The sequence below is a fragment of the Coregonus clupeaformis genome, chromosome 7 (assembly GCF_020615455.1).
Source record: "Coregonus clupeaformis isolate EN_2021a chromosome 7, ASM2061545v1, whole genome shotgun sequence".
NCBI lineage: Eukaryota > Metazoa > Chordata > Actinopteri > Salmoniformes > Salmonidae > Coregonus > Coregonus clupeaformis.
In genome coordinates this window covers 28007613-28034708 of record NC_059198.1, presented here as the reverse complement: position 1 = coordinate 28034708, position 27096 = coordinate 28007613, and the positions used below count along the sequence as shown (strand labels likewise).

At 44.3% G+C, this 27096-nt stretch overlaps 1 protein-coding gene across 2 annotated transcripts; it reads left to right on the top strand.

Annotated features, from left to right (window-relative positions):
* The first annotated feature begins 546 nt into the window (after nucleotides 1–546).
* LOC121569080 (KN motif and ankyrin repeat domain-containing protein 2) lies at nucleotides 547–26151 on the top strand. Of its 2 annotated transcripts, none has more exons than XM_041879718.2 (13): nucleotides 547–650; nucleotides 10061–10170; nucleotides 16807–16876; nucleotides 17313–18746; nucleotides 19079–19291; nucleotides 19390–19504; nucleotides 19624–20400; nucleotides 20532–20619; nucleotides 21735–21954; nucleotides 22218–22360; nucleotides 22744–22944; nucleotides 24530–24628; nucleotides 24744–26151. In XM_041879718.2, exons 3-13 carry the CDS (start codon nucleotides 16837–16839, stop codon nucleotides 24798–24800), a joined length of 3387 nt encoding a protein of 1128 aa, XP_041735652.1. In that variant the 5' UTR covers nucleotides 547–650; nucleotides 10061–10170; nucleotides 16807–16836; the 3' UTR covers nucleotides 24801–26151. The 2 variants fall into 2 exon arrangements, with proteins under 2 accessions (XP_041735652.1, XP_041735653.1); XM_041879719.2 differs by lacking the exon at nucleotides 547–650 and adding an exon at nucleotides 9575–9696.
* Nucleotides 26152–27096: the final 945 nt, after the last annotated feature.

Sequence of the window (27096 nt, the reverse complement as noted above, 5' to 3'; positions counted from 1 at the left end):
TGCAATTAATTTCCTGTGCCGGTGTGCCTCACATCGTAGCCATAATGTTTGTCTGCCAAAGCAAACGCCCGCCATATGGATGTAGTGTGTGTTATTGATATGTAACACGTTATACATTACCACTTAAATAAAAACACACACGCACATTTTATGCATGAATCAATCAGTGATATAGCTGTGGTGTATCCATTCTCTGTAAAACAGTAACCACATATTTACGTCCCTAAATCGACTATGTAGTGTTCTGTAAGACACGGGTAGATTCCAGGGGAGACTAAAGTATGACGTCATGTTACGGGAACCATATTCCCCATACAGTCACCAATCAAAAAGATATGGAAAGAAAGAGCAATGCTGACGGACTTTAGCTTATACTCGTGCATTAGGCTATATTTCTATAAGTTACACACTGAGCCATTAATACGACGACTCTCTTATTCCAACTCTTACATTTTACCATTTTGAATGAATATGCAGAGATGTCTGAGTGGAATGGGGCTTCTAGCCGAAGGTACTAGTCCGGTCTAAAGGCGCTCCTGGCCCTTTAAGAGCGGAGGGAGGGGGTTCTGAACCGCTTGGCTGCGGTGTTTTTGTCTCCATGTCAGTGAGCGCTCCTGGCCCAAGACGTCTGAACGGATTTATAAGGATAGGTAAGGACAACAGCCTTTTGATAAGATCATATATTCTTAATTCCCTGCAGCCTGTATGTTAAGATTTGGTCAATTAATAAGTCGAAAATTGTGTCTTGCATAAGATTTCTTTTGTCCTATCCATTCCCCGGTTTTTGTCTTACTTCTAGAAGTAACGGGTCTCTTATTGCCCATTCTCCACCTATTTAACTGCGATATGTTTGTATGAATTGGTGTGCACTTTTCCCTACACATTTCTATAAGTATTAATGACCTAATGAGTGGTTTTGTTCTCGTGCATAGTAGGCTATTTGGCTGAGCATCATTGGCGATAATGCGCTCCTCGAGGTAGCGCACACAATGCATTGGGTACTAGCGCTTGTAATCCCTGAGACGTTTTGTGTTAATAGGTAATGTTGGCTGAATTTTATTGACCGCTGAGAGAGCGGTGTCACCTTTTCACTGAGGTTATTGTTGAAATTGGAGAGAAGATTTTTAGTTAATATTTGCGTTCTGGAACATTTAGGAAACTTGCCACCCTCACTTTTTAGGCTAAACTTTTTTAAATGTGGAACTTCAACTAAAAATGTTTCTCGATTAGGTTCTTTCTTCAATCAAAGGTAGTTTTGAAGTTGAATTCCTGAATACTTTAAGATTATTACCTCATTAAAAGAAAACTCCGTGATTGCCATGACTCCAGAGAGAGGGTGGGTCCTTCCATTCTTCCACTTTTCATTAGCCTGCTTCAAGATGTTCATCACTTTCTCATTGCGGCTCTGCCCTCAACTTTGGTCTGGTTTAACCGCCCGTCCGTGACTGGTGGTCAGAGTGATCAGTTCAGTGAACGGATGTCTGTCTCAAAAGCGACAGAGCCTAAATGAGGGATGCCTCAACAAAAAGTTGAATTCATTCAATAGGTTTTTCCTCCTCTCTAGAAGAAGCAGTGTCTGGAAGAACATTTAACGCCTGTAGGCCTAATAGCCTACTAATGATTTTCACGGTTTGTCTATTGGTCATTATTAAACTGTTGAACTTTGAAGAAGATGTCCACAACCCAAGTGTCCTTTTGTGGGAATAGGCTACAGTCTAGATAGGCCCATATAATTTTATGGGGTCCTTTGATCAATCATTGGTCACTTGATAGCGGTCTACTTTCACACAGACTAGGCCTACATATAGGTGACCAACACAGGTCTCCATAGGTGTCCTAGAATTTAAGGTGCCCAGTTGGAGTTATCCCATGCTCCTGCCAGCAGCAGCGGGGATGGAATGTGTAGCCTACTGTCTCACTGACCAGGACCACATTCCCGATTACAACGTTTGGAACGAGGGGCGCAGTAGTGGAATTCCAAATGGAGGAATGCAAGGTTATAAAACCCATTTGTAGCGGTGGACCACACGCTGGGCATTTAAAAGGTTTAGATAGACTAATGGAATTACGCCCTGAACCTGCATGTCTGTGATTGTCTGGATTTATTAGAATTTGCGGACAGGTCACAGCTGGCCAGACTGTCCCCTTGCTGACACCCCTCTGTTCAGCTGAAACCATGGTTACACACATGAGCAATTAATTTTGAGTTGCCTATCACTTTGAATTAGGTTGTGGAATATCATTACAGACGCTCTGTGAGTTAATAAGTGTAGGCCGTCAAGTTATATTTCACTCTGTGCCATTTTACATGTCCTCATGTGGAGTCTGGACACTAGTCCTATCGCCTCAGTCAATGAACAATTGTTACTGATTCAGTGAGCAGAAAGCCTTCTACTTCTGCACAGAAAGGCATGTTATACTTGAGCATTACACGACTGCCACAGGAGGTGTAATGGGCTACAGCTCAAATACACACTCATTTGGACATAATGTATAGTTTTATGCAAATTTCACACAAACAAAAAATGGATCCGTTTGTTCACCTTTTATTGATAGAATATCAATATTTCTTACATTAATATGAGAGTAACTTATCATCAAATTCTCAATCAGTATTAATAACTGTTTTGGTGAAGCCTGTAGGCTATAGTGCCTTGCTTATGACTGTGCTAATCAGTCATTGCTGTGTAGAGGTGCAGATGTATTTAGCTTTAGCAGGGGATGATTACATAGCTCTGATATTAGAATGGGGCCAGATTGGGGGATTTGGCCGTTGAGGGTTAATATCCCTACTTATTTATCCAGACCTACAGGCAGAGACCAATCCTGTAATGTTTTCAGTCAACATATGCCTTGATCATGCATGTAGAGTCCTAGGAAGCATGAAATCATTATCTGCTGGACTAATCTCTGGAGTAATCCTTCTTAATACATTAATCGTTCCGAAAGGGAAGATGGATTTTTCTATTCACTGACTCACAACAACCTCCCAATGCCTTGTGTGTTTGTGTATACCTGCCATGTCTATAGGTTTGGTTCAAGTTCTGCTTGCTGTTATCTAATTTACTTCACTCATTGAGTCAATCAGGAAACAACCAATGAGGATCCCAGTGAACTGATCACTTAGACATATCAACAGTGCTTCAGTGCTTGACTACTTCCTTCCGTTACCCCACTGTGCTGCATGTAACCACCACTGACTCACTCCACTGACCTGAGGTTTTAACCCCAACACTGCTGTAAGTCTGACCAGCTTTCTCCTGCGTGACCGGACTAACAGCTCTGCTCTGGTCTTCATCTCAGTCTCCCCCTGAACCTTCACAAAATCATTCCAGAACACTGGCTCTGGCCTCCGTCAATCCTAATCCCTCTACCTCCCGCTCTGCGCAGGAATTCTCTCTCTCCCTCTCTCTCTTTCTCTCACTCTCTCTCACTCTGTCTCTCTCCCATTCCTTCCATTTCTCTCTCTCGCTCTCTCTCTAATGCGCAAGTTTTATCTTTTTTTGTTTCTGTTGCAATTCCTGTCCCTGGGCCCCACCCTTGGCCAGGCAGTTTCCTTTTGGAGGGGTCAACACAATGACCAATGGCAGCTGTGATGCTGATGTTTATTCTTCTCCTGTTCCAGACGTAATGTGAGCAGGCAGGCAGGGCTGAGGCCAGGCAGTAAGGCCACTCCCTGGCTGTATGGGTCAGACTATTTCTGCAGCATGCCGTATTTTTCTCCATACCACCCCTCCTTAATGTTAAAAACAGTCGTCCTATTTGCTTGCAGGAACAGGGCATAGGCTACACAACTTGGGAGAGTGGCCGTAGTGTCTCAGCACTGGCTGGGTTATTGCATCACTGACATTTTAAACCTCTCCCTGACCCAGTCTGTAATACCTACATGCTTCAAGCAGCCCAAGAACGCCAAGGTAACCTGTCTAAATGACTATTGCCCAGTAGCACTCACATCTGTAGCCATTAAATGCTTTGAAAGGCTGGTCGTGGCTCACATCCACACCATCATCCCAGACACCCTGGACCCATTCCAATTTGCATTCTGCCCCAACAGATCCACATATGTCGCAATCTCTGTTGCACTCCACACTGCCCTCTCCCACCTGGATAAGAGAATGCTGTTCATTGACTACAGCTCAGCGTTCAAAATACCATAGTGCCCTCCAAGCTCATCACTAAGCTAAGTGCCCTGGGACTGAACACTTCCCTCTGCAACTGGATCCTGGACTTCCTGACGGGCCGCCCCCAGGTGATAAGGGTAGGCAACAACACATCCGCCACGCTGACCCTCAACACTGGGGCCCCCCAGGGGTGCGTGCTTAGTCCCCTCCTGTACTCCCTGTTCACCCGCGACTGTGTGGCCGTGCACGACTCCAACATCATCATTAAGTTTGCTGAATGCACAACAGTGATAGGCCTGATCACCAACGACAATGAGACAGCCTATAGGAAGCAGGTCAGAGACCTGGCAGTGTGGTGCCAGGACAACAACCTCTCAACGTCAGCAAGACAAAGGAGCTGATCGTGGACTACAGGAAACGGAGGGCCAAGCACGCCCCCATTCACATCGATGGGACTGTAGTGGAGTAGGTCAAGAGCTTCAAGTTCCTCAGTGTCCACATCACTAAGGATCTATCATGGTCCAAACACACCAACACAGTTGTGAAGAGGGCACGACAACACCTCTTAACCCTCAGGAGGCTGAAAAGATTTGGCATGGGCCCTTAGATCTTCAAAAAGTTCTACAGCTGCACCATTGAAAGCATCTTGACTGGCTGCATCACCGCTTGGTATGGCAACTGCTTGACATCCGATCGGAAAGCGCTAAAGAGGGTAGTGCGGACGGCCCAGAACATCACTGGGGCCGAGCTCGCTGCCATCCAGGACCACTATACCAGGCGGTGTCAGAGGAAGGCCCTAAAAAATGTATACGTCTCCAGCCACCCAAGTCATAGACTGTTCTCTCTGGTACCGCATGGCAAGCGGTACCAGAGCACCAAGTCTGGAAACAATAGGACCCTGAACAGCTTCTACCCCAAGCCTTAAGACTGCTAAATAGTTAGTCCAGGTAGCTATTTGGTTAACTATTTAACGATCTGCATTGACCCTTTTTGCACAAACTTTTTTTTGACTCATAACATACGCTGCTGCTTGCTACTGTTTATTATCTATCCTGTTGCCTAGTCACTTTATTCCTAGTTATATGTACATATCTACCTCAATTACCTCGTACACCTGCACATCGACTCAGTACTGGTACCCCGTCTATATAGCCAAGTTAACGTTACTCATTGTGTATTTATTATTACTTTTATTATGTGTTATTACTTTTCTATTATTTATCTTTCTTTCTCTCTACATCGTTGGGAAGGGCCTGTAAGTATGCATTTCACTGTTCATCAATACCTGTTGTTTATGAAGCATTTGACAAATAACATTTGATTTGATTTGAAAAATTTGATTTGACTTCACTGTTCCTTGTTAAACCCACTATTAGTCATTCAGAAGCACATCGCCCTCACAGTAATTTGTTGTACCCTGGTCATATGAGAGCATCTGTCCTCCTTATGCACATGTGAAAGTCTTGTTTTTCATGCGAATGTTGCACAACATTTGTTCTAAAAAGAGTGGTTTACTTGTAAAGTAACCACTTGATGATAAATGGCTTCCATCTTTGCCACTTCTGAGTAGAGACGAGTAATTCATTTGTGAATTACTTTTTCATGACCGGTTGGCTAAATTAAGCCGTCTGTTAAAATGAGAGTTAGGGTCACATACAGCAGTCCCCAGCAGATACAGAAAGAGCAATGAAGGATTCTCCTCCTGCAAATGATGTAACACCAGCATGATGTATGTATTTATTGTTTTCTAAAAGAGTTTTCATAATAGTTCCTAATTTCCCATGTTTTGTTCAAGTTCTTTTACACAGTATTATACACATTGGACTGAGGTCAACCATAAGTAGCCTAGATGCTGACAAAATAGCATTCAGCTTAATTTAGTAACTAAAAGTACTGCCTCTTTGTATGTTGTGTTTCTATTGTGAGTTTCATTTCATCCTTAAACCAGTAGTGGAATGTTCAAAATATGATCGTAATCTTATAGGCGGAACCAGTTCAGATGATGAGGAGGAAAGATCTTTTGAAATGTAATTCACCCTTGGTCAAGAGCTCCTCTAAACCCTCTTGAATCCCTGTGAGCTCTGCCCTGTTTTGGCAAGAGCAGAGGACACAACGTTATGGTGTGGCCGCTGGGAGTTTCAATGATTCATACTGGTGGATTCTAAATCTTAGAACAGTCATGCTGTTCTCATTCTAGAAGTTTCCATCTAGAAGTTATTCTCTTCTCCTCTCCCTCCCTCTTTTTTTTCTCTCCCCCACTCCAGTCTCACCCCTCTTGTTGTTCACTCACACCCCCACCCCTCTTTCACTCACATACTGTACCTCCACTCTCCTCCTCCTCTCTCTTTACTTTCTCCCTCTCTGTCTCATTTTCCATCTCCCTTTCCTTGTTACTTTTTCTCCTGGTCTTGGAGGAAGTGACTGGGTTGTTTCTGGGTCCTGAGGGAATACAGAGATGGAGCTGCTTTTCCTGTAACCCTTTCTTCATTAGACCTCAGGCAATCACACAATAAGCCATTTTAATGCCACATCAATGATATACACTACTGTTCAAAAGTTTGGGGTCACTTAGAAATGTCCTTGTTTTCGAAAGAAAAGCAATTTTTTGTCCATTAAAATAACATCAAATTGATCAGAAATACAGTGTAGACATGGTTAATGTTGTAAATGGCTATTGTAGCTGGAAACGGCTGATTTTTTATAGAATATCTACATAGGCGTACAGAGGCCCATTATCAGCAACCATTAGTCCTGTGTTCCAATGGCACGCTAATCCAAGTTTATTATTTTAAAAGGCTAATTGATCTTTAGAAAACCCTTTTGCAATTATGTTAGCACAGCTGAAAACTGTTGTGCTGATTAAAGAAGCAATAACACTGGCCTTCTTGAGACTAGTTGAGTATCTGGAGCATCAGCAATTGTGGGTTCAATTACAGGCTCAAAATGGCCAGAAACAAATAACTTTCTTCTGAAACCCAGTCTATTCTTGTTCTGAGAAATGAAGGCTATTCCATGCGAGAAATTGCCAAGAAACTGAAGATCTCGTACACCGCTGTGTACTACTCCCTTCACAGAACAGCGCAAACTGGCTCTAACCAGAATAGAAAGAGGAGTGGGAGGCCCCGGTGCACAACTGAGCAAGAGGACAAATATATTAGAGTGTCTAGTTTGAGAAACAGACGCCTCACAGGTCCTCAACTGGCAGCTTCATTAAATAGTACCCGCAAAACACCAGTCTCAACGTCAACAGTGAAGAGGCGACTCCAGGATGCTGACCTTCTAGGCAGAGTTGCAAAGAAAAAGCCATATCTCAGACTGCCCATCTTAATATTTTATTTTTATTGGCCAGTCTGAGAAATGGCTTTTTCTTTGATAATGGGCCTCTGTACGCCTATGTAGATATTCCATAAAAAATCAGCCGTTTCCAGCTACAATAGCCATTTACAACATTAACAATGTCTACACTGTATTTCTGATCAATTTGATGTCATTTTAATTGACAAAAAAAATTGCTTTTCTTTAGAAAACAAGGACATTTCTAAGTGACCCCAAACTTTTGAACGGTAGTGTATATCCTTTATAATGTACAGTGAAAAAGTGTTACCCATGATGTGCCCTCTTCCAGTCTGGGGTCTAGTGTTGAGTGGTTGTAGTGTTGGGTGCCTTTGCTTGGTGATTTTATATTTTGAGTGGGTGCATGTTTTCATCTCACTGCTGCTGTTGAAAGGTTACTACTGTCATGGTGGATTTGGTACTCACCCCTACAATTTCCCAGCATGTTTAGATGGAAGATGAGAACAGAGTTACTGTATGCCCTCCATATTTGTTTCTTCAGAGCTTATACCTGAAACAATGAACTGAAATGATTCAGCTGTGTTTGTGGATCTGTGGGAGTCCCATGGGCTCAAATGATCCTGGAGTGTGTGCGTGTGTGTGTGCGCGTGCATCTGTGCCCGTGTGTGTCTGTGTGTTTTCAGCTGTGCGATGAAAGGGTAGCGGGTGCAGACGTGGGAGTGTGTGTTAACCTATCTCTTCAGAACTGTTTGACTCTTTCACAAAAACAAGAATGTACACAAAAGTTTGCATAGCCTACCTCCTACCTCATAACACTGGGCACTACATACACATTGGTATATACTGTCTTTTAGTTTAGTGATGACATTTTATAGTCTGTATAGACTAGTTATTACACTGTTATTATACTCTATTGTGATATTTACTGATGCTTTCTAGTATGATAGAATCACATTTTTTATAGATTTGTGATGACTGATAAGAGTAGGAGTCTAAGACATGTACACAGACTTCCAGACATTGGTCGCTTATCATCACTGGGCCTGCCTGTTTGTATTTCTGCTCTCTGACAGTGTCTGGATCCACAACAGGGCCTCAGACACCATTACGTTTTTTTTTAGGCTTATTTTCTTGGCTGTAATGGTCTCTCTCTCTCTATTTCTCTCTCTCACCATCTCTCTGCCTCTCTCCTCTTTCTCTCCTTTCTCTCTCCCTCTTATTTGTGTATGTAAATACGGGGTGATCATTGTAGTGTCTCTCTCTCTCTCTCCTCTCTCTCTCTCTCTCTCTCTCTCTCTCTCTCTCTCTCTCTCTCTCTCTCTCTCTCTCTCTCTCTCTCTGTCTCTGTCTCTGTCTCTGTCTCTGTCTCTGTCTCTGTCTCTGTCTCTCTCTCTCTCTCTCTCTCTCTCTCTCTCTCTCTCTCTCTCTCTCTCTCTCTCTCTCTCTCTCTCTCTCTCTCTCTCTCTCTCTCTCTCTCTCTCTCTCTCTCTCTCTCTCTCTCTCTCTCTCTCTCTCTCTCTCTCTCTCTCTCTCTCTCTCTCTCTCTCTCTCTCTCTCTCTCTCTCTCTCTCTCTCTGCCCCTCCCAGCTCTATATTAGAACCAGCTGTGGAACTAGGGGCTGAATGAATGGCTCTTTGTGATTTGGCTGTCATTCCTCTATAAGGCTCTGTTTATCTCTCTCTCTCCTTCCCTCCCTCTGTCCCATGACAAAAGTATTCAACAATGGACTGAGTAAGATAAAAGTTCATAATGTGACATTCTGTAAATGGAAATCACCGACGTCATTTGGCAACAACTCCACAGTGGAATGTACTAGCTAGGTCCCAGACTTTGCAGTGAAAGCCAAGGTATGAGAAAAAGAAAGAGCCTCCATTATCATGCAGCTTATCTCCTGGAACTTGCACGCATTTGTCACAGGATTTTGCAGATAGGGAATATTGGCTGTATTCCTTGTAAATCATGCGTAAGTATAGGTAATGTTGCGGAGAGGCCGTGGCAAGATATTGGGGTGTTCCTGTGAAACCAGAGGGGTGTGTTACATGGCACTGGGTTCAAGAATGTGAGTCAAGAAGTGCCTGAAAACTGAAAACATTGCTCAATGTCATGCATGGCAGGGAGGTTCCCAGACTCAGCCAGCCTTGGGTTCATTAGCCACACAGCAGTCTGTGTTGTTGTGGTTCAGACTGAGGGATGAGAAGGTTTCTAAAGGTTCTAGCTGCATGGAGTTCTGTCGTTGCTCTGAAATTAGGTCCATCTACTCGTTCCTCGCTCTGTAGGGAGGTGAGTTTGATTGGCATGTTGTAGTGAGATGAAAAGGATGTTTTTCATGTGAGGAGCTGTCACTCTAAGGTGGTGGAATGTGTTTCTGAGGTTGGTTTTCCAACGCAGACCTGGGTGGTTTAGTGTTACAGTAACCAGTCCTTGGTAACCTGCCTAAACATTGGCTAATCCCTCTTTTGTATGATAGGCCTGTTTGTAGCCCTCTGGAGAGGATGTGATGGACCTGTTAAGAGTTGTCATGGATGTTTGGAAATTTGATGGCTGGTTAGATTCACCTGGTACCTCAATGATCTGCTTCATTTGTAACTTGGTTGCATTTATCCCTAGTTTATCTTCCCATTATTTTCCTCCATGCTGTGCTCAGGTGCTGGCCGTGAGAAAGAGGGGAGAGAAGAAAAAGAGGAGAGAAGAGAAGCCAGAGTGAGGAGATTGGGGTGGAGGAGGAGACCATCGTTGCAGCACTCTGAGCAGCTGGTAAGGAGCAGAAAATAAATCCCTCTTTTCCTAATTCATAAACCATTCCCATTCCCAACCTTGTGCGGAATAGCAATCACACAAAAGGTTGCTATTTAAGACGTGGGTGGAAAATTCTATAAAGATTTTCTCTGGGTAGTGGGAACCAAGGTATTTCTTACTTTGCTATAAGCAAAGCTTAATCCCTTGTCGTGGCAATTAAAAAGGAGGTGAAACAGTGAATAAAGACAATGTGTTGGACATACAGTCAGGTCCAAAATTATTGACACCCTTGATAAAGAGGAACAAAAAAGACTGTATAAAATAAATAATACAAATACTGAGCGATATTGTATGCTCCAAAAAAATTGGAAATTATATTATTTTATACTAATACAATTGCTCAGTAAAGTATTTTTTCTAAAAAAGATAGGGGTTAAAATGATTGCCACCCCTGTTTTCAATACCTTTCAATACCTTTCAATACCTCACCTTGCAAGGATAGCGACACTGAGTCGTTAAAAAAAAATATGAGTTGGAGAACACATTGGGAGGGATCTTAGGCCATTCCTCCATACAGAATCCTTCCAGATCCTTGATATTCTTTGTCTGCGCTTATGGACTGCCCTCTTCAATTCAAACCACAGATTTTCAATGGGGTTCAAGTCCTGGTACTGGGTAAAAATCATAATGCCATTGACCCTATCAAGGGCCCCAGGACCAGTGGAAGAAAAATAGCCACATAACATCAAAGATCCATCACCATATTTTACAGTAGGTATGGGGTTATTTTCTGTATATGCATCTTTCTTTAGATGTAAAACCCATCACTGGTGTGCATGGCCAAAGAGCTCTATTTTCATGTCATCTGACCATAGCACCGGTTCCAATCCAAGTTTAGCAAACTCCAGGTGTTTACTTTTGTTGCATGACATGAAAATAGAGCTATTTGACCACTGTTGAAAAAATATAGCTAATTAAAATCATACATTGAAATCATACATCTTCATAAAAGTGTGTCTTCAGCAGGGATTTAAAAAGAAGCACAGTATCTGCAAGCCTGATCTACTCTGGAAGGCCATTCCAAAGTCTAGGGGCCCCAATGGCAAATGCCCGGTCTCCTTTCATTTTCAACCTAGACTTTGGAATGGCCAACAGTGCCTGCCAGAGGATCTCAGGATGCGTCCTGGCTCGTAGGGAGATAAAATATCTGAGATTGTCGTTATAATAAGGTTGGTAGCAACATGAAATCTGATGCATCTCAAGTCGACTACAGAACCCACAATGCAATGCTCTCTCTATGGGCTGGCTAGCTACCTAGCTAGCTAGCCAGCCTTGCCTGCATTGGCAGAAAGCGGATGTTTCTGGTTTTCAGGGATAAAGTATTTTCAACCTAACTTCCGGAAGTGTGGACTCTGCTCAGGCGTCTTTCTATGCCTGTCTTTCTAGCTAGCAAATGTAGCTACACGCAATAATACCAAAGTCAATATCAGCATGTAAAGTAGCTAGTTAGCTGTAAAACCGCCTAAACAAACTGTACTATCAATTTAAGAGTCTACAATCTCACCATGTTCAATCAGCAGATCGATGTGCCTTGCAGAGTGGAGTCTGACATTCGCAACAGCACCATGCACCCTGGACTGAGGATGCAGAGAAATTGCAGAAATGTGGGGCACCTTCTGTTAAATTACACATTTCTGGAGGTAGGAATATCGCAAAAATATTATAAATGGCTCATTCGAGAGAAGACAACCTCCCACGTTATGACATTGGCCAGTATTGAAATCTGACATGTAAGTTTGACGTTTTCGCGATCTAAAAGTCATTTTCCTATTAACTTCCAGTGTAGTGAGAGCCCTGGTCACAATGCTACGTCATATCAGCTGTCTTTCTGTCTGCGTGAACGGCAAGAGATCAAATACACATCAAAACAGGAAATGACCCCAGGAATTGATAGAACATCGCTCAGAGATGGCCAAAAATGATATAACATTCAAAATGGGTGAATCTTTCCTTTAAATGTGATTAATATATATTTTTAATCTATTCTAAAAGTGACTGGTAGCTAAAATAAGTGTAATATGGTTACATTTTCTGGTGCCTGTTCAAATCCATAGACGATGGAGTGATTTCTGACTGAGACATTTATACAAAGAGTTACTGTAATCTAGGCATGAGGAAATTAAATCATGTATAACTTTCTCCAGCTATATCTCTTTAGCTATATTTCTTAGATGATAAAAGCAGGACTGGACAACTTTCTTTACATGCAGCTCGAGGTTTAGGTCAGGGTCAAAGAAGACACCAAGGTTTCTGGCCGTAGGCTTTACATTGGTGGACAAATGACTAAGGTTATTCACAATCTGGGTTCTAGCAAGGTCGGGGCCAAATAAAACAACCTCTGATTTCTTATCATTGAGCTGGAGAAAATTGTCAGACATCCATCATTTGATGTCAGCAAGACACTTGTGAAGGGTAGCTACGCTAGCTTGGTCACTGGGTCTGATTGGTAAATAAAGCTTTGTGTCATCTGCATAGCAGTGAAACTGAATGTTATTATTGCGGATGATGTCACCAAGGGGAAGCATGTACAGGGGAAAAAGGATGGGGCCCAGAATTGACCCCTGTGGGACACCATAGTGAATAGGTGCTAGGGTGATACTGAATCACCCATGCTCACTGAGAAACATCTGCCTCATAGATATGACCTGAACCAGGCGAGGGCAACCCCGGAGATTCCCCCAACTATCCAGCTGGGATGTTAGTCAATATTATCAAACTCGGCACTGAGATCCAAAATAACTTTACCCAGTACCAGGACATTTTGGCCACAAAACTGGTTGCCTCTGCCTGGAGGCAGAAACTTGGCCTCAAGTTGATCTTCCAGCAAAACAATAACCCCAAGCACACATCAAAAGCCACAAAGAAATGGTTAATTGACCACAAAGTCAACATTTTGCAATGGCCATCTCAGTCTCCGGACTTGAACCCCATTGAAAACCTGTGGTTTGAATTGAAGAGGGCAGTCCATAAGAGCAGATAAAGGATCTGGAAAAATTAGTTATGGAAAAAGGGTGTAAGATCCCTCCCAATGTGTTCTCCGATCTCATAAAAAAGCACCTTGCCATTATCCTCGCAAGGTGAGGTATTGAAAGCAATTGAAAACGGGGGTGCCAATAATTTTTGACCCCTCTCTTTCTCTGAGCTATTGTATTAGTATAAAATATCATTTTTCCCAAAAAACATCTGCATACAATATAACTCAGTATTTGTATTATTCATTTTATACAGTCTTTTTTGCTCATCTTTATCACCTGACTGAAGTTGAAGGACTAGCCCTGAGAGTTTTCTCCCTGAACTAAACCTACTGTATCTTACCTACTAACCGTGGTGGTCACCCTCCTCTGATCACAAAGATTTGTGTATGTGTTGTAAGAAGTGTGGTATGTAGTTTTGATACAGGTGAGGCACTAAAGTAGCTTTTAGTGAGGAACTGTGTAATAACAATGTAGCGGTATATTAGCACATTCTGAAACAGCTTCGGTGTATCAATGTTGCAACAAGTCACAATGATTAAAAGTAGCAAAGCAGCAATCACGTAGCCACTCTGGCATCCAACAGGACATCAGGAGTCTCAGAGACATCCTATTTTGTGCTTGAAGGATCTGAGTTTTTCTCCCCTTGATTTCTAATCTTACTAGTCGGAGTGGGGACCCTGGAGGCGGGCAATGTTAACTTCCGCTGGTCTGGAATGTGGGGAGGAGGGGAGGGGGCATCAGTCTGGGGCAACGCATTCCTCCTGGAGGAGGGTAGAGAATGGCTGGTGGAGGAGAGGAGGAGGTTAAGGTCTGGGTCTGGGAGTGTATCACTGAAGAATGGTTGGTTGGCTGTGCTGGTGCTGCTGAGGAGGAGTGGGGGGTACACTGGATTCTGTTCAATATCATCTCAATGGAACACTGTTTACAGCCAAGAGAGAGAGGGAGTTAGATACTACTGCACTGTTGGAGCTAGGAACACAAGCATTTCGCTACACCCACAATAACATCTGCTAAATATGTGTATGTGACCAATACAATTTGATTTGATTAGATTTTTGAGTAAGGTCACCCACATACATGGTGGAGCACACAGACACGGCAGACACACACTTACGGGTGGGCACAGACGCTCACACACACAAGCATATGTGCACACACACACAAACACCCAATGAGGCACTGTTGTAGAGGCAGATGCAGAAGGTTTGGGGGAGGGGAGGAATTGGAGCAGCAGGCAAAGCATTAAATAGAGAGACGAGAGAGCGGATCGTAACAGAGTACGTGTTCACTTGATGTGAGTAGGAAAATAAAGGAATATTAAACAAAATGGAGAGTTAGGATGAGAAGGAGAAAGAGAGAGAGAAAGAGCGTGTAGAGAGGAGAGGACAGTTTTGGCCGTCGTCGTTGCTGAGGGCTGGGATGTTTGTCACGCTGTGTATCTGAACTGAACACTCTAATTATATCTCATCAACTGTCCCCTTGTCAACCAGACCTCCACCTTCCTGTTCATTCTCACAGACATCTGACACACTCACATTCCATATTTCAGATACGCTCACATAAGCATTTATACTGTACTCATACCAGGCAATGCACATTACACAATACACCTAAGAAGGCATTTGATTTGTTGCAACTACTTTGATACTAACACTACATGTCCTGCCATCTTTTTGCAGAGGTCACTTTTGATCTTTTCAACGTTTCTTTGATCATATCAAATTGTTTACATTCTTCTTTGTGTGTGTGTGGGGGGGGGGTGTTGTTCGTGTGCGTATCTGTGTGTGTGTGTGTGTTTGCATGGGCGTGCATGTCTGTGTGTGTGGCCATATCAGTGTGAGAAAGACAGAGATAGGGAGAGCTACAGTATACAGAAATATACAGGCTTCAAAAATACCAAGTCAATTTAGTCAATGTTTTCAAGTGCCCTACTTTCCCTGAAACGGGCCAGAGCATTAACAGGCACTGATGAGAGTCATGAGATTAGAGAGAGGGAGAGGACGAGTGAGGGGAGAGACAGAAATTGAAATGAGCAGAGAGAGACTCATTTCCTGCTGATGGAACAGAACAGAAAACTGGGCATGAACTAAGACGAACTAAGTATGCCCTGAGAACAAAATCAATTCAGGTCCAAACTTTTGATGTCTGTTTTACAGATTCAGCTGGTCAAGCTCCAGTGGCTAATGAAAGAGATGTAATGCTGAAACAGTACATCCCCAGTTCCCACAAATGAATGACCTAGAAAGTTAACATTTAGCGGCCGGGGAGACACACGGAATCAGAGACCCCGTCGTTGTGGGCAGTATGTCATCGCTGGCAGCATGTCACTTTCCGCTTGCCACAAGCGGACAGAAACTGCAAAGTGTGTCTGACAAATGGCTTGGTCATCACTATTAACTTCCAAACAGAAATGCTAGTACGCCAATAGCAAGACATCTAGTAAGCTAACAGTAAGAAAATTCACAACAACATGAAATATGCATTGGATTTCTCAGTGTCGATCCCAATGTGCATTTGGTCATTGTTTTGATTGTGTTTAATGTGGTGAATGTACTATCCTGTGTTGAGTGTATGGGAGCAAGAGGAGAGGGAAGGGGGATGGGGGAGACAGTGGTCAGCTGAAATCTCTTTATCATCAGCTGACGAGTACAGGGGGAGAGAAAGAATGAAAGAGGAGGGAGGGAGGGAGAGACGGAGAGAGGGAACAGAGAGGGGGAAAGAAATGGAAAAAGAGTGGGAGAGAAAGAAAGGGCGAGAGTGTAAGTAAACCCTAAATCGAGAACCTCTGTTAGTGTTCACATATGATTCCTAATAAGGCTGTAACTGGCAGCCTCCAACCTCTCTCTTCTGGAATAAGCTGCCAGGAAACTTTCCCCTTCTAACTCTTATCCTCCTCAGAATATTAGAACCAGAAACAAACAAAAGATGTACTATCAAGCAGAAAGAAACACTGAAAACAAGCAGACAGAAAAGCAGAGAAATGGCAAATTGATTGAGGCTAAATATCAAACAGAGAGATTCTTAGGGACATAAACAAGATGTTAGATATAGCCAACCCACCATATGGCCATCCTACAGTATGACCAATTAAACTCTCAGGCCATCCCAACAAAGCAGGATATTGACCAATACAAACCCAGTTTATACTCTCCACCCCCATGAGAAAGAGAGACTCTTCAACTACAAGGGTTGTCATTGTGGCCCTACACTTAGAAAAAAGGGTTCCAAAAGGGTTCTCCGGCTGTCCCCATAGAATAACCCTTTTTGGTTCCAGGTAGAATCCTTTTCGGTTCCAGGTATAACCCTTTTGGGTTCCATGTAGAACCCTCTATAGAAAGGATTCCACCTGGAATGAAAATAGTTCTACCTGTAGCCAAAAAAGGTTATTCAAAGGGTTTTCCTATGGGGACAGCCGAAGAACCCTTTAAGGTTCTAGATATCACCTTTTTTTCAATGAGTGTACTCATTGGCCTTTCCCCTGTTGGTGTATCTATGGTATCCCCCCCATTGTGTTTACGGTATTGGCAACCATCTTGCAGTGGGTTGCTCCATTAGGAGTTCTGACTGTGTTGTGGAAGTGTTTGATAGGTTTGTTTTAATGTGTCTTCCTCTCCCCCAGGTGAGGTTTTGTGGGTAAACGTGTGACATCATGGCTCAGGTGCTGCACATGGACCCCAGCTTCCCAGGAGGTATGGTCCTAACTTTACTCTTTCTATTTCTTAACATCATAATACTGAATCATCTCCCACAAACTATCATGTGAGTGGATAATCAATTTCTCATGTAGGGACTCTTTCCAAGACACAGATTAAAACTAAAAAGTCATTTCAACAGAGATTCTCCATTGGGCATACTTTTTAGTCCAGGATTTAACTTAATCGGCCTTGGCCTAAAGTATTTAACATCCAAAATAACTTAGATCAACCTAAGGACTTTAGATATCTTAAATCCATCAAGGTCTGGCTATAACCTACTACTTTATTTATCATACTTTGTGGACCTACTATTAGAGTACATACCCAAACACTCAGTATCCCTGAGAGATAATGCTATTTTCTGAAGTCTGAGTCCAAGATTAGACGGCAGATTTCCGCTTGTTTTAACTATATTTCCTGTTGCCTGCAGGGAAGCTTATCCCATCCGCTCCCCCCTCCCTGCACGGGAAGGAGCAGGAGGCGCCCTACTCTGTGGAGACCCCCTACGGCTACCGTCTGGACCTGGACTTCCTCAAGTATGTCAACGACATCGAGAAGGGCAACACCATCAAGAAGGTGCCCGTCCAGCGCCGGCCCCGCTACGGGTCTCTCCCCCGGGGATACGGCTACACAGGCTCCTGGTGGACCTCCACAGAGTCCCTGTGCTCCAACACCAGCCAGGACAGCCGCCAATCATCCTTCTCCTACTGCGCCCCAGGCTACCACCCACATAGCTCCCACTCCCAGAGGCCCAGCTTCAGCACGGCCCGGGTGGAGAAGACCCTGCTGGATGCCCGCAGGAAGTTGGAGGAAGAGAAAGAAGGCGCCCCCAGGAGGTTCTCCAGCACACTGGGTAGCATGCACAACAGCATGGCCGGATCCACCACCTCCCTGAGCAGCGCCCACAGCTACAACCGCACCCATGGAGGAGGAACGGGCTCCTTCACCCCCATGAGCTCAGGCCTCTCCACACCTGTGTCGCCCACCCCGGCCCACCTGCAGCATGTGAGAGAGCAGATGGCGGTGGCTCTCAGGAAGATCCGAGAGCTGGAGGAGCAGGTGAAGACCATCCCTGTGCTCCAGGTGAAGATTTCTGTGCTGCAGGAGGAGAAGAGGCAGCTAAGTGTCCAGCTGAAGAGCCAGAAGTTCCTGGGACACACCCTGGGCTTCGGCAGAGCGGGCCGGCCCCGAGGGGAGCTCTACATCGACATCCCAGAGGAGGAGGTGAGCTCTGGAGCTGGAGCCACCACCAGGGATGCTGCAGGGCCTCTGTCCCCCACCACCCCCACCACCCCCGAGGGCTCCAGGCCGCAGGCAGACTCAGGCTGTGAGATCGAGGACACAGTGATCGTGGGTGGAGCGCGGCCGGCTGGGCGGAGGGAAGTGCGTACCATTGGGGTGGGACCAGAGGAGACGAGGGGCAGCCGGCAGGTGGATGTGGGCGTTGGGGTGCAGGAGCAGGACCTGGGGCTGGTGCCGGAGACAGAGGCCCTGAAGAGCCAAGTGGGCCAGCTGGAGGGCCAGCTGAAGAGGACAATGCAGGAGGTGCAGGCAGCTCAGAGGGAGAGGCAGGCTCAGGCAGCTCAGGCCCCTCAGGCAAACCACTCGGTCAGGGCTAGCAGTCTGAGCTGGCAAGAACAGCAGGGACGCAGCCTGCAGACGGTAGTCAGCTTTACCCAGCAGCCCTATCACCGGGCGCAGAGGACTGTGGGAATCCAGGTGTACACGCTGGAGCAACCAGCCACTGTGTTGGGGGTGGGCACGTTGCTCCGAGCAGAGAGGTGCAGCTCCCCCTCCCTCCCCCCAGGTGGTACAGTCCTGGAGGGAACTCACAGAGGACATGCACAGGCCCTGGGCCCAGAGGGTAGGTCTGACTTCAGTGATAAGTTAAAAGTGATATCAAATTAAATGAAGTAGGTTTAAATGGGGCAGCAGGTAGTCTAGTGGTTAAAAGCGTTGGGCCAGTAACCGAAAGGTCGCTGGTACGAATCCTTGACCCGACTAGGTAAAAACTCTGTCTGTGCCCTTGAGCAAGGCAGTTAACCCTAATTGCTCATGTAAGTCGCTCTGGATAAGAGTGTCTTCTAAACTGTAAAATGTTTTCTATAACAATAAGTTGTTTGGTTGAAAAACCATGAGTTTTCTTTGATTGTTGATCCCTTCCATCTTTTGTCCTCTTCCTTTCCATTCCTCCAGATGCACCTGTTGAGCTGCCCATCGCCATCTCATCCAAACAGGTCAGAGAGGTCCTAAGAAGTGAGCTGTCCACCTCTGTGCCTGTCACTAATCCTGCCATCGCCATTGATACCATTGGTAATCAGATGGCTTTACTGCATCTGAAGGAAGGAGAGACACCCCAGCACACTGCCATAAACACAGTCCAGTCTCAAGAAGACCCATCAAAGCCAGGTAACTATGGACCATTAGTACAACTCCTTACCTTAACCCTCCCGCTAACTGTCCCTGACGTAACATAACATTGTGGCAACATTGGGTGTTCTCTCCAGCTGCAGCAGCCTCTCCCCAGACCGCCCTGAGGTCCATTATGAAACATAAGGCAGAGGTAGAACATGGCTCTCCATCCACTAAGAAGAACCTGCAGTTCATTGGAGTCAATGGAGGGTATGTGTGTTATTGATAGTGTATGACATTGTTTATGTGTAACAGTGTATTCATGTTACACTACAGAGATTGTGAGTTGATGTGTGTGATAGATGAGTTCCCCCTGTCCTGTCCTGCAGGTATGAGTCCACCTCCTCAGACGACAGTAGCAGTGAGAGTTCAGAGGAGAGTGATGCCAGTGAATACCATGAGACCACAGATAAACTACCAGCAGCAGCAGCAGAGGGTGCAGCAGGACAGCACCAGCAAGCAGCAGCAGTCCCAGTCTCCTCCACAAAGGTAGAGCAGGCCACCCCGCTCCCAGCCACTACCATCCAACCACCAGCCTGTGAACCTGCCTCTGAGCGGAGCACCAGCCAATCAGCAGCCATAAGCATAGGACTACAGCATGTAGCCACCGTATCACCAGCCTTGAACACTGCCATGCAGCAATGTGCCTCTCAGCCACCAGACTCTGACTCCGCCCCCACTGAGAGTACCTACCCGTCTCCAGCCAATGACTGTGTCCGTCAGGAGAGTATTGCCCAATCATCGGTCCCAGACCCCATCCCTCAGGAGAGTACCTCCATAAATACAAGCACTGAACCCACTACACCTGAGCAGTGCACCGTCCAATCAGCACCTACCTGTTCTGCACCCCCCAAGCCACCCAGATGCCAACCAGAAGCCACTAACCCGGAAGTAAAGAAGGGTGTCACCCAATCAAGTACCACTGATGTCACCGTTCAGCTAGATGCCATCAAATCACAAACTACTGACCTCGCCCCTCAGCATGGGGCTACCCAATCCTCAGCCACTGAACAAAGCTCCCAGCAGAGGATAATCCAATCATCAGCCTCGACGCCAGCACCTGAAAACGCCTCAAATGCTACTTCATCAGCCAATCAACAAACCAGGTAAACCAGCATAACCATTTTAAAGCCAACATCTGTAGATTTGTCATTCCATCAGTGATCTCATGTGCAGTATGATATTGTGTTTGTATGTGTTTGCTTGAATTTGCTGTGTTTTCTTTCATCTCCCTCAGACTGGAGTTGAGTGAGAGCCTGATGGCATCTCTCCATGCCCTGCAGAAAGCCCTGGGTGAACCAAATGCTTTCAGCCAGCAAGGAGCGGTATGCTATTCTCTTTTACTCTGCCCACCATGCCAGTTTAGATGACTTAATCTGTGACCAGCCATTTCATATAGTCACTTTCTACATGATTGTGTTCATGTAACCGACCGGGATTTGAACTCGGGTCTCCTGCACTTTACAATACTGGGTTATCCCATTAAGCTAAAGCTGTTAGGCCTACATTCATAGAGTACCAGTCAAATGTTTGGACACACCTACTCATTCAAGGGTTTTTCTTTATGTTTACTATTTTCCACATTGTAGAATAATAGTGAAGACATCAAAACTATGAAATAACACATATGGAATTATGTAGTAACCAAAAAAGTGTTAAACAAATCAAACTATTATTTTAGATTCTTCAAAGTAGCCACCCTTTGCCTTGATGACAGCTTTGCACACTCTTGGCATTCTCTCAACCAGCTTCACCTGGAATGCTTTTCCAACAGTCTTGAAGGAGTTCCCACATTTGCTGAGCACTTGTTGGCTGCTTTTCCTTCACTCTGCGGTCCAACTCATCCCAAACCATCTCAATTGGGTTGAGGTTGGGTGATTGTGGAGGCCAGGTCATCTGATGCAGCACTCCATCGCTCTCCTTCTTGATCAAATAGCCCTTACACAGCCTGGAGGTGTGTTTGGTCATTGTCCTGTTGAAAAACAAATGATAGTCCCACTAAGCGCAAACCAGATGGGATGGCGTATCGCTGCAGAATGCTGTGGTAGCCATGCTGGTTAACTTTTAACAAGTCACACCTGTTAATTGAAATGCATTCCAGGTGACTACCTCATGAAGCTGGTTGAGAGAATGCCAAGAGTGTGCAAAGCTGTCATCAAGGCAAAGGGTGGCTACTTTGAAGAATCTCAAATATATAATATATTTGTTTAACACTTTTTTGGTTACTACATGATTCCATATGTGTTATTTCATAGTTTTGATGTCTTCACTATTATTCTACAATGTAGAAAATAGTAAAAATAAAGAAAAACCCTGGAATGAGTAGGTGTGTCCAAACTTTTGACTGGTACTGTAAGTGTATCATAAACAGTGTGAGTTAGTCTTTGACCAGTCCTGTCTGGTTGTTAGTCTGAGACCAGTCTGTGTTTTCCCTCCCCAGAGGACAGCCTACACCACAGTGCTCCAGGAGTGGCTGCGTGTGTCCTGTCACAAGGCAGCTGACACTGCCGCTGTCAGGGCCTATATGGACACCTTCTCGTCCGTCTCCCAACAGCTGCTGAAGTTTGTGGTCAATATGGCCGACGGCAACGGCAACACGGCCCTGCACTACACCGTCTCCCACTCCAACTTCCCTGTGGTCAAGCTGCTGCTGGACACTGGTGAGTGACTGGGGATGTGAGTGTTTACAGACAGAGAATGGTGGTTTGAATGGTGGGCAAGTAAGTGTTTGGTTTGTTTGTACAGTATATGGATCAGCACTGTATGAATGTATATATCTAACACAGACTTGTGGTCTGCCAAAGGGCCATAGATACAATTGACTGTATGTATAACCTTTATGTACTGCATGACTGTTAGTGGAATGGTTTAGGAATATAATTCCCATAATAAACGTGTCCTGCTCTCTCTCGCTCCCTGTCAGGCCTGTGCAATGCTGACAAGCAAAACAAGGCAGGCTACACTGCCATCATGCTGACAGCTCTGGCTGCCTTCCACTCTGACAGTGACCTTCACACAGTCCTGCAGCTGCTGCGCACAGGGGACGTGAATGCCAAGGCCAGCCAGGTACACTATGCCCCCTGATGGACAGCAGGGCTCCCTGCACACAGCCAAGCTCAGGCAAACCAATGACGTCCCTCCCAAGCCCCTGACAAAATGGCTATTTGAGCTACTTCCGTTAGATAGCTCCTTTGCATGTATGTTGTTGATAGCTCCACATTCTATCTATGTTCTGATGGAATGAAAATTCACAATTGGTTATGTTGGGCCAGGACATGTCTTTTGTTTAACCTCCAATGGTTTTGTAATTTTGTGTAAGAAAAGCTAACTGGGTGTTTGGCCAGCTCTTATAACTACTGCCTGGAGTTTGTCCAGGTCAGAAGGTCACATGGTCAGGAGACTGGTAAAACTCGAGGCCCTCCTAACCGGTAACTGTTGTGTGTTGTTAGGCGGGTCAGACGGCGTTGATGCTGGCGGTGAGTCACGGCCGAGGGGACATGGTACGGGCGCTGCTCTCCTGCGGGGCACAGGTCAACATCCGCGACGATGACGGCTCCACGGCACTCATGTGTGCCTGCGAACACGGCCACGTCGACATCGTTCGTCAGCTGCTGTCTGTGCCAGGCTGTGATGTCACCCTCACTGATAATGTAAGTCAACAAACTACTCCCAAGCTTCTAGGATTTTACATAGCATTTTATTTGGTTGTTTTCCCACCCCGTTTTCCCTACTCCCTGTCTAACAGTATCTGTGAGTCTGTCTCCCATGTCTATACAGTATCTGTGAGTCTGTCTCCTATGTCTATGCAGTGTCTGTGAGTCTGTCTCCCATGTCTATACAGTGTCTGTGAGTCTGTCTCCCATGTCTATACAGTGTCTGTGAGTCTGTCTCCCATGTCTATACAGTGTCTGTGAGTCTGTCTCCCATGTCTATACAGTGTCTGTGAGTCTGTCTCCCATGTCTATACAGTGTCTGTGAGTCTGTCTCCCATGTCTATACAGTGTCTGTGAGTCTGTCTCCCATGTCTATACAGTGTCTGTGAGTCTGTCTCCCATGTCTATACAGTGTCTGTGAGTCTGTCTCCCATGTCTATACAGTGTCTGTGAGTCTGTCTCCCATGTCTATACAGTATCTGTGAGTCTGTCTCCCATGTCTATACAGTGTCTGTGAGTCTGTCTCCCATGTCTATACAGTGTCTGTGAGTCTGTCTCCCATGTCTATACAGTGTCTGTGAGTCTGTCTCCCATGTCTATACAGTGTCTGTGAGTCTGTCTCCCATGTCTATACAGTGTCTGTGAGTCTGTCTCCCATGTCTATACAGTGTCTGTGAGTCTGTCTCCCATGTCTATGCAGTGTCTGTGAGTCTGTCTCCCATGTCTATGCAGTGTCTGTGAGTCTGTCTCCCATGTCTATGAGTCTGTCTCCCATGTCTATACAGTATCCGTGAGTCTGTCTCCCATGTCTATACAGTGTCTGTGAGTCTGTCTCCCATGTCTATACAGTGTCTGTGAGTCTGTCTCCCATGTCTATACAGTGTCTGTGAGTCTGTCTCCCATGTCTATACAGTGTCTGTGAGTCTGTCTCCCATGTCTATACAGTGTCTGTGAGTCTGTCTCCCATGTCTATACAGTGTCTGTGAGTCTGTCTCCCATGTCTATGCAGTGTCTGTGAGTCTGTCTCCCATGTCTATGCAGTGTCTGTGAGTCTGTCTCCCATGTCTATGAGTCTGTCTCCCATGTCTATACAGTGTCTGTGAGTCTGTCTCCCATGTCTATACAGTGTCTGTGAGTCTGTCTCCCATGTCTATGCAGTGTCTGTGAGTCTGTCTCCCATGTCTATACAGTATCTATGAGTCTGTCTCCCATGTCTATACAGTGTCTGTGAGTCTGTCTCCCATGTCTATACAGTGTCTGTGAGTCTGTCTCCCATGTCTATGCAGTGTCTGTGAGTCTGTCTCCCATGTCTATACAGTATCTGTGAGTCTGTCTCCCATGTCTATACAGTGTCTGTGAGTCTGTCTCCTATGTCTATACAGGTTTGTTTTTACTTTCTCCTCTGTCTTTGTCTCTCTGCACTCTCTAATTTGCTCTCTCTCTCTGTGGTGCAGCTCCGTGAACCAGTTCCCAACCCTGTCTCTCATCCCTCCCTCAGCCTGACCTACTTTCTCTTGCCTTTCTCACTTTCTCTCTCTTTGGCAACCAACCTCTGGTTATTATCGATCTCTCTCTCCACTAGGATGGCAGTTCAGCCCTGTCCATAGCCCTTGAGGCCAGTCAGAATGACATCGCTGTGCTTCTCTACGCTCACCTCAACTTCGCCAAGCCTCCTTCCCCTGTAAGTGTTGTCAAACAGAGAATTTCCGTACACATTTGATCAAAAACAAACAAACAACACACACTCACGTGTGGTTCCATCAGGTGATGATTTACAATATTGTTTTACCCTCAAGGTATCACCAAAGTCTTCTCTTTTGGGATCCTCTCCCCCCTCTGGTGAAACAAAGTGACCACTGTTAGATACTTTTGGCGAATTTAGCAGCACCGCTTCAACCAGCTCCTCAGCCATTCCACCACAAGTGTTGATATCTGTGTATATGTGTGTGTTCGTGTGTGTGTGTGTGTGTGTGTGTGTGTGTGTGTGTGAGTCTGTCTGTGTGTATTTGTGTGTGAGAGAGTGATTGTAATTTTCCCTCTGTATGGACTGTATGTGCACATGTCGGCATGAAACCCAGCACTTGTCACAATCCGAATGCATCTTTTCTTGAAACAGAAAGGAATTCATTGTGATGCTATACTCACATACAGTTCTTTATGCACAAGAGTCAGTTTTTTTGTTACAGTGTTGGTTGAAATCAATCTCAGATAATATTCACATGACAGAATAAGCAATTCCCATTGTAATAGCTCAATACACAAACTCAACTCAGCAATAATCCCACTTCCATTCATTTTGTGTATTTTATTGCCACTAGATAAGCAAGAGTGTATTACTTTACCGTAGTTCATTATTGTAGCTTCTTTTTTGTTCATATGCATTTGTTACTTATTACTGTACAAGCAATATATGTCATTCTATATATCATTGATAATTGATCAGTTGCAGTGACACAGTAGGAATATGTTGTCTCATCACAATCATTTATGAAATGCCGAAAGTCACCCATATCACTGTAAAATGATTAATTCACCCATTTCATTCTAAAATACACTTATCTCTCTGAAGTGTCCTTTATCGATTGTATCAGTCAGCTGATTGGTGCTAAAACAATTCTGATACAGGACTCCAGTTTAATTCAGTACAATAGATCAAGATTTCTACACAACCTTTATTTACGCTAGAGTATTTTTGATAGTGTCTTTTTATTCAATTCAAATTTCAGTAGTTTTCACATAGATAACGGTATGGATCTCAACACTGTTAACAGATAACGGTATGGATCTCAACACTGTTAACAGTTGACCAACTTGACACACAACATTGATACATTAGACGTCAGACACCTAGCTGTGACTAGGCCTACTGCACACTTATCAGGATAATGTTGTTTTAAATTATGGTCTTACTGGCTAACTTCAACCAGATTTTAGTAATGTGTTAACAGTTAACAATTTGTTCCGAATTTTAATCCAAAGATGTTTCCCTCATAACAACTTGTTTGTTACACTGTATGTTGTGGTGATCATTTTGAGTGTAAAGATAATAATATGTATTGACCAGACAGATAATTCTCAACAAAATATTTGGTAACAGCAACATTATCGTTGAGGTCAATAACAGCTGTAATGTTCATGAGAAGGCAACTATAAATGGTAGCTACTGTAACTATCCAATAAAGGTACTACATTTCTGAAATGAAAGATTGTTTATTTTCTTGAATAAAGGTTTTATGAGTGCTTTTACTGAGGTGTGTAAGGTGGTAGGCAAGGTGAAAATGCCTGTTCAGTGGTCACCCTTTTTGGATTGGTTGGTAACTAGAAAGTGACAGAATGGACTATGGATCTAATGAAGAATTTGCATTGTAATATAGGTATACCAAAATGATAATAATATATGACATTATTCTACAGTAGTAGTGATGCATAAAATGATTTTTTTTAATGGAAGTCCAGAATATAAAAATACACTGAGTATACCAAACATTAGGGACAGCTTCTTAATATTGAGTTGCCTCACCTTCTGAATGGCACACATACACAATCCATGTCTCAATTGTCTCAAGGCTTGAAAATCCTTATTTAACCTGTCTCCTCCCCTTCATCTACACTGATTGAAGTGGATTTAACAAGTTACATCAATAAGGGCTCAGAGCTTTCAGCTGGATTCACCTGGTCAGTCTGTCATGGAAAGAGCAGGTGTTCTTAATCTTTTGTATACTCATTGGTGTCTCAATTTGTATTTCACTTTTTACATCAATTCCCCCCTACACCTTTAATATAGGATTTTCTTAGCAATTGGATTTTATAACGTTTTACATTTGTTTAACTTTCTTTTTTATACAATTATATTTGTATTACTTGTTCACAACTATAGGTTTACCTACTTATTTTTTTGTACTGCCTACTCGCACATTTTTTATTTAATTTTTTTGCCTCCGTTTGTATTTTTCACTATTTGGTTTTTGGAAGAAAAATAAATAAATAAGCCTTGATCGTAAATCGTCTCTGTGTGTGTTTCTAGTAACAGCAGAATCTGGACCAATTTCTCTAATTAGGCTAAGGCCTTCTTGAATCTTCAATACATCGTGGATGATACTGTAATTATAATAAATTCCAAGACAATGTTCCTCTGCCCTTACGTAGGCT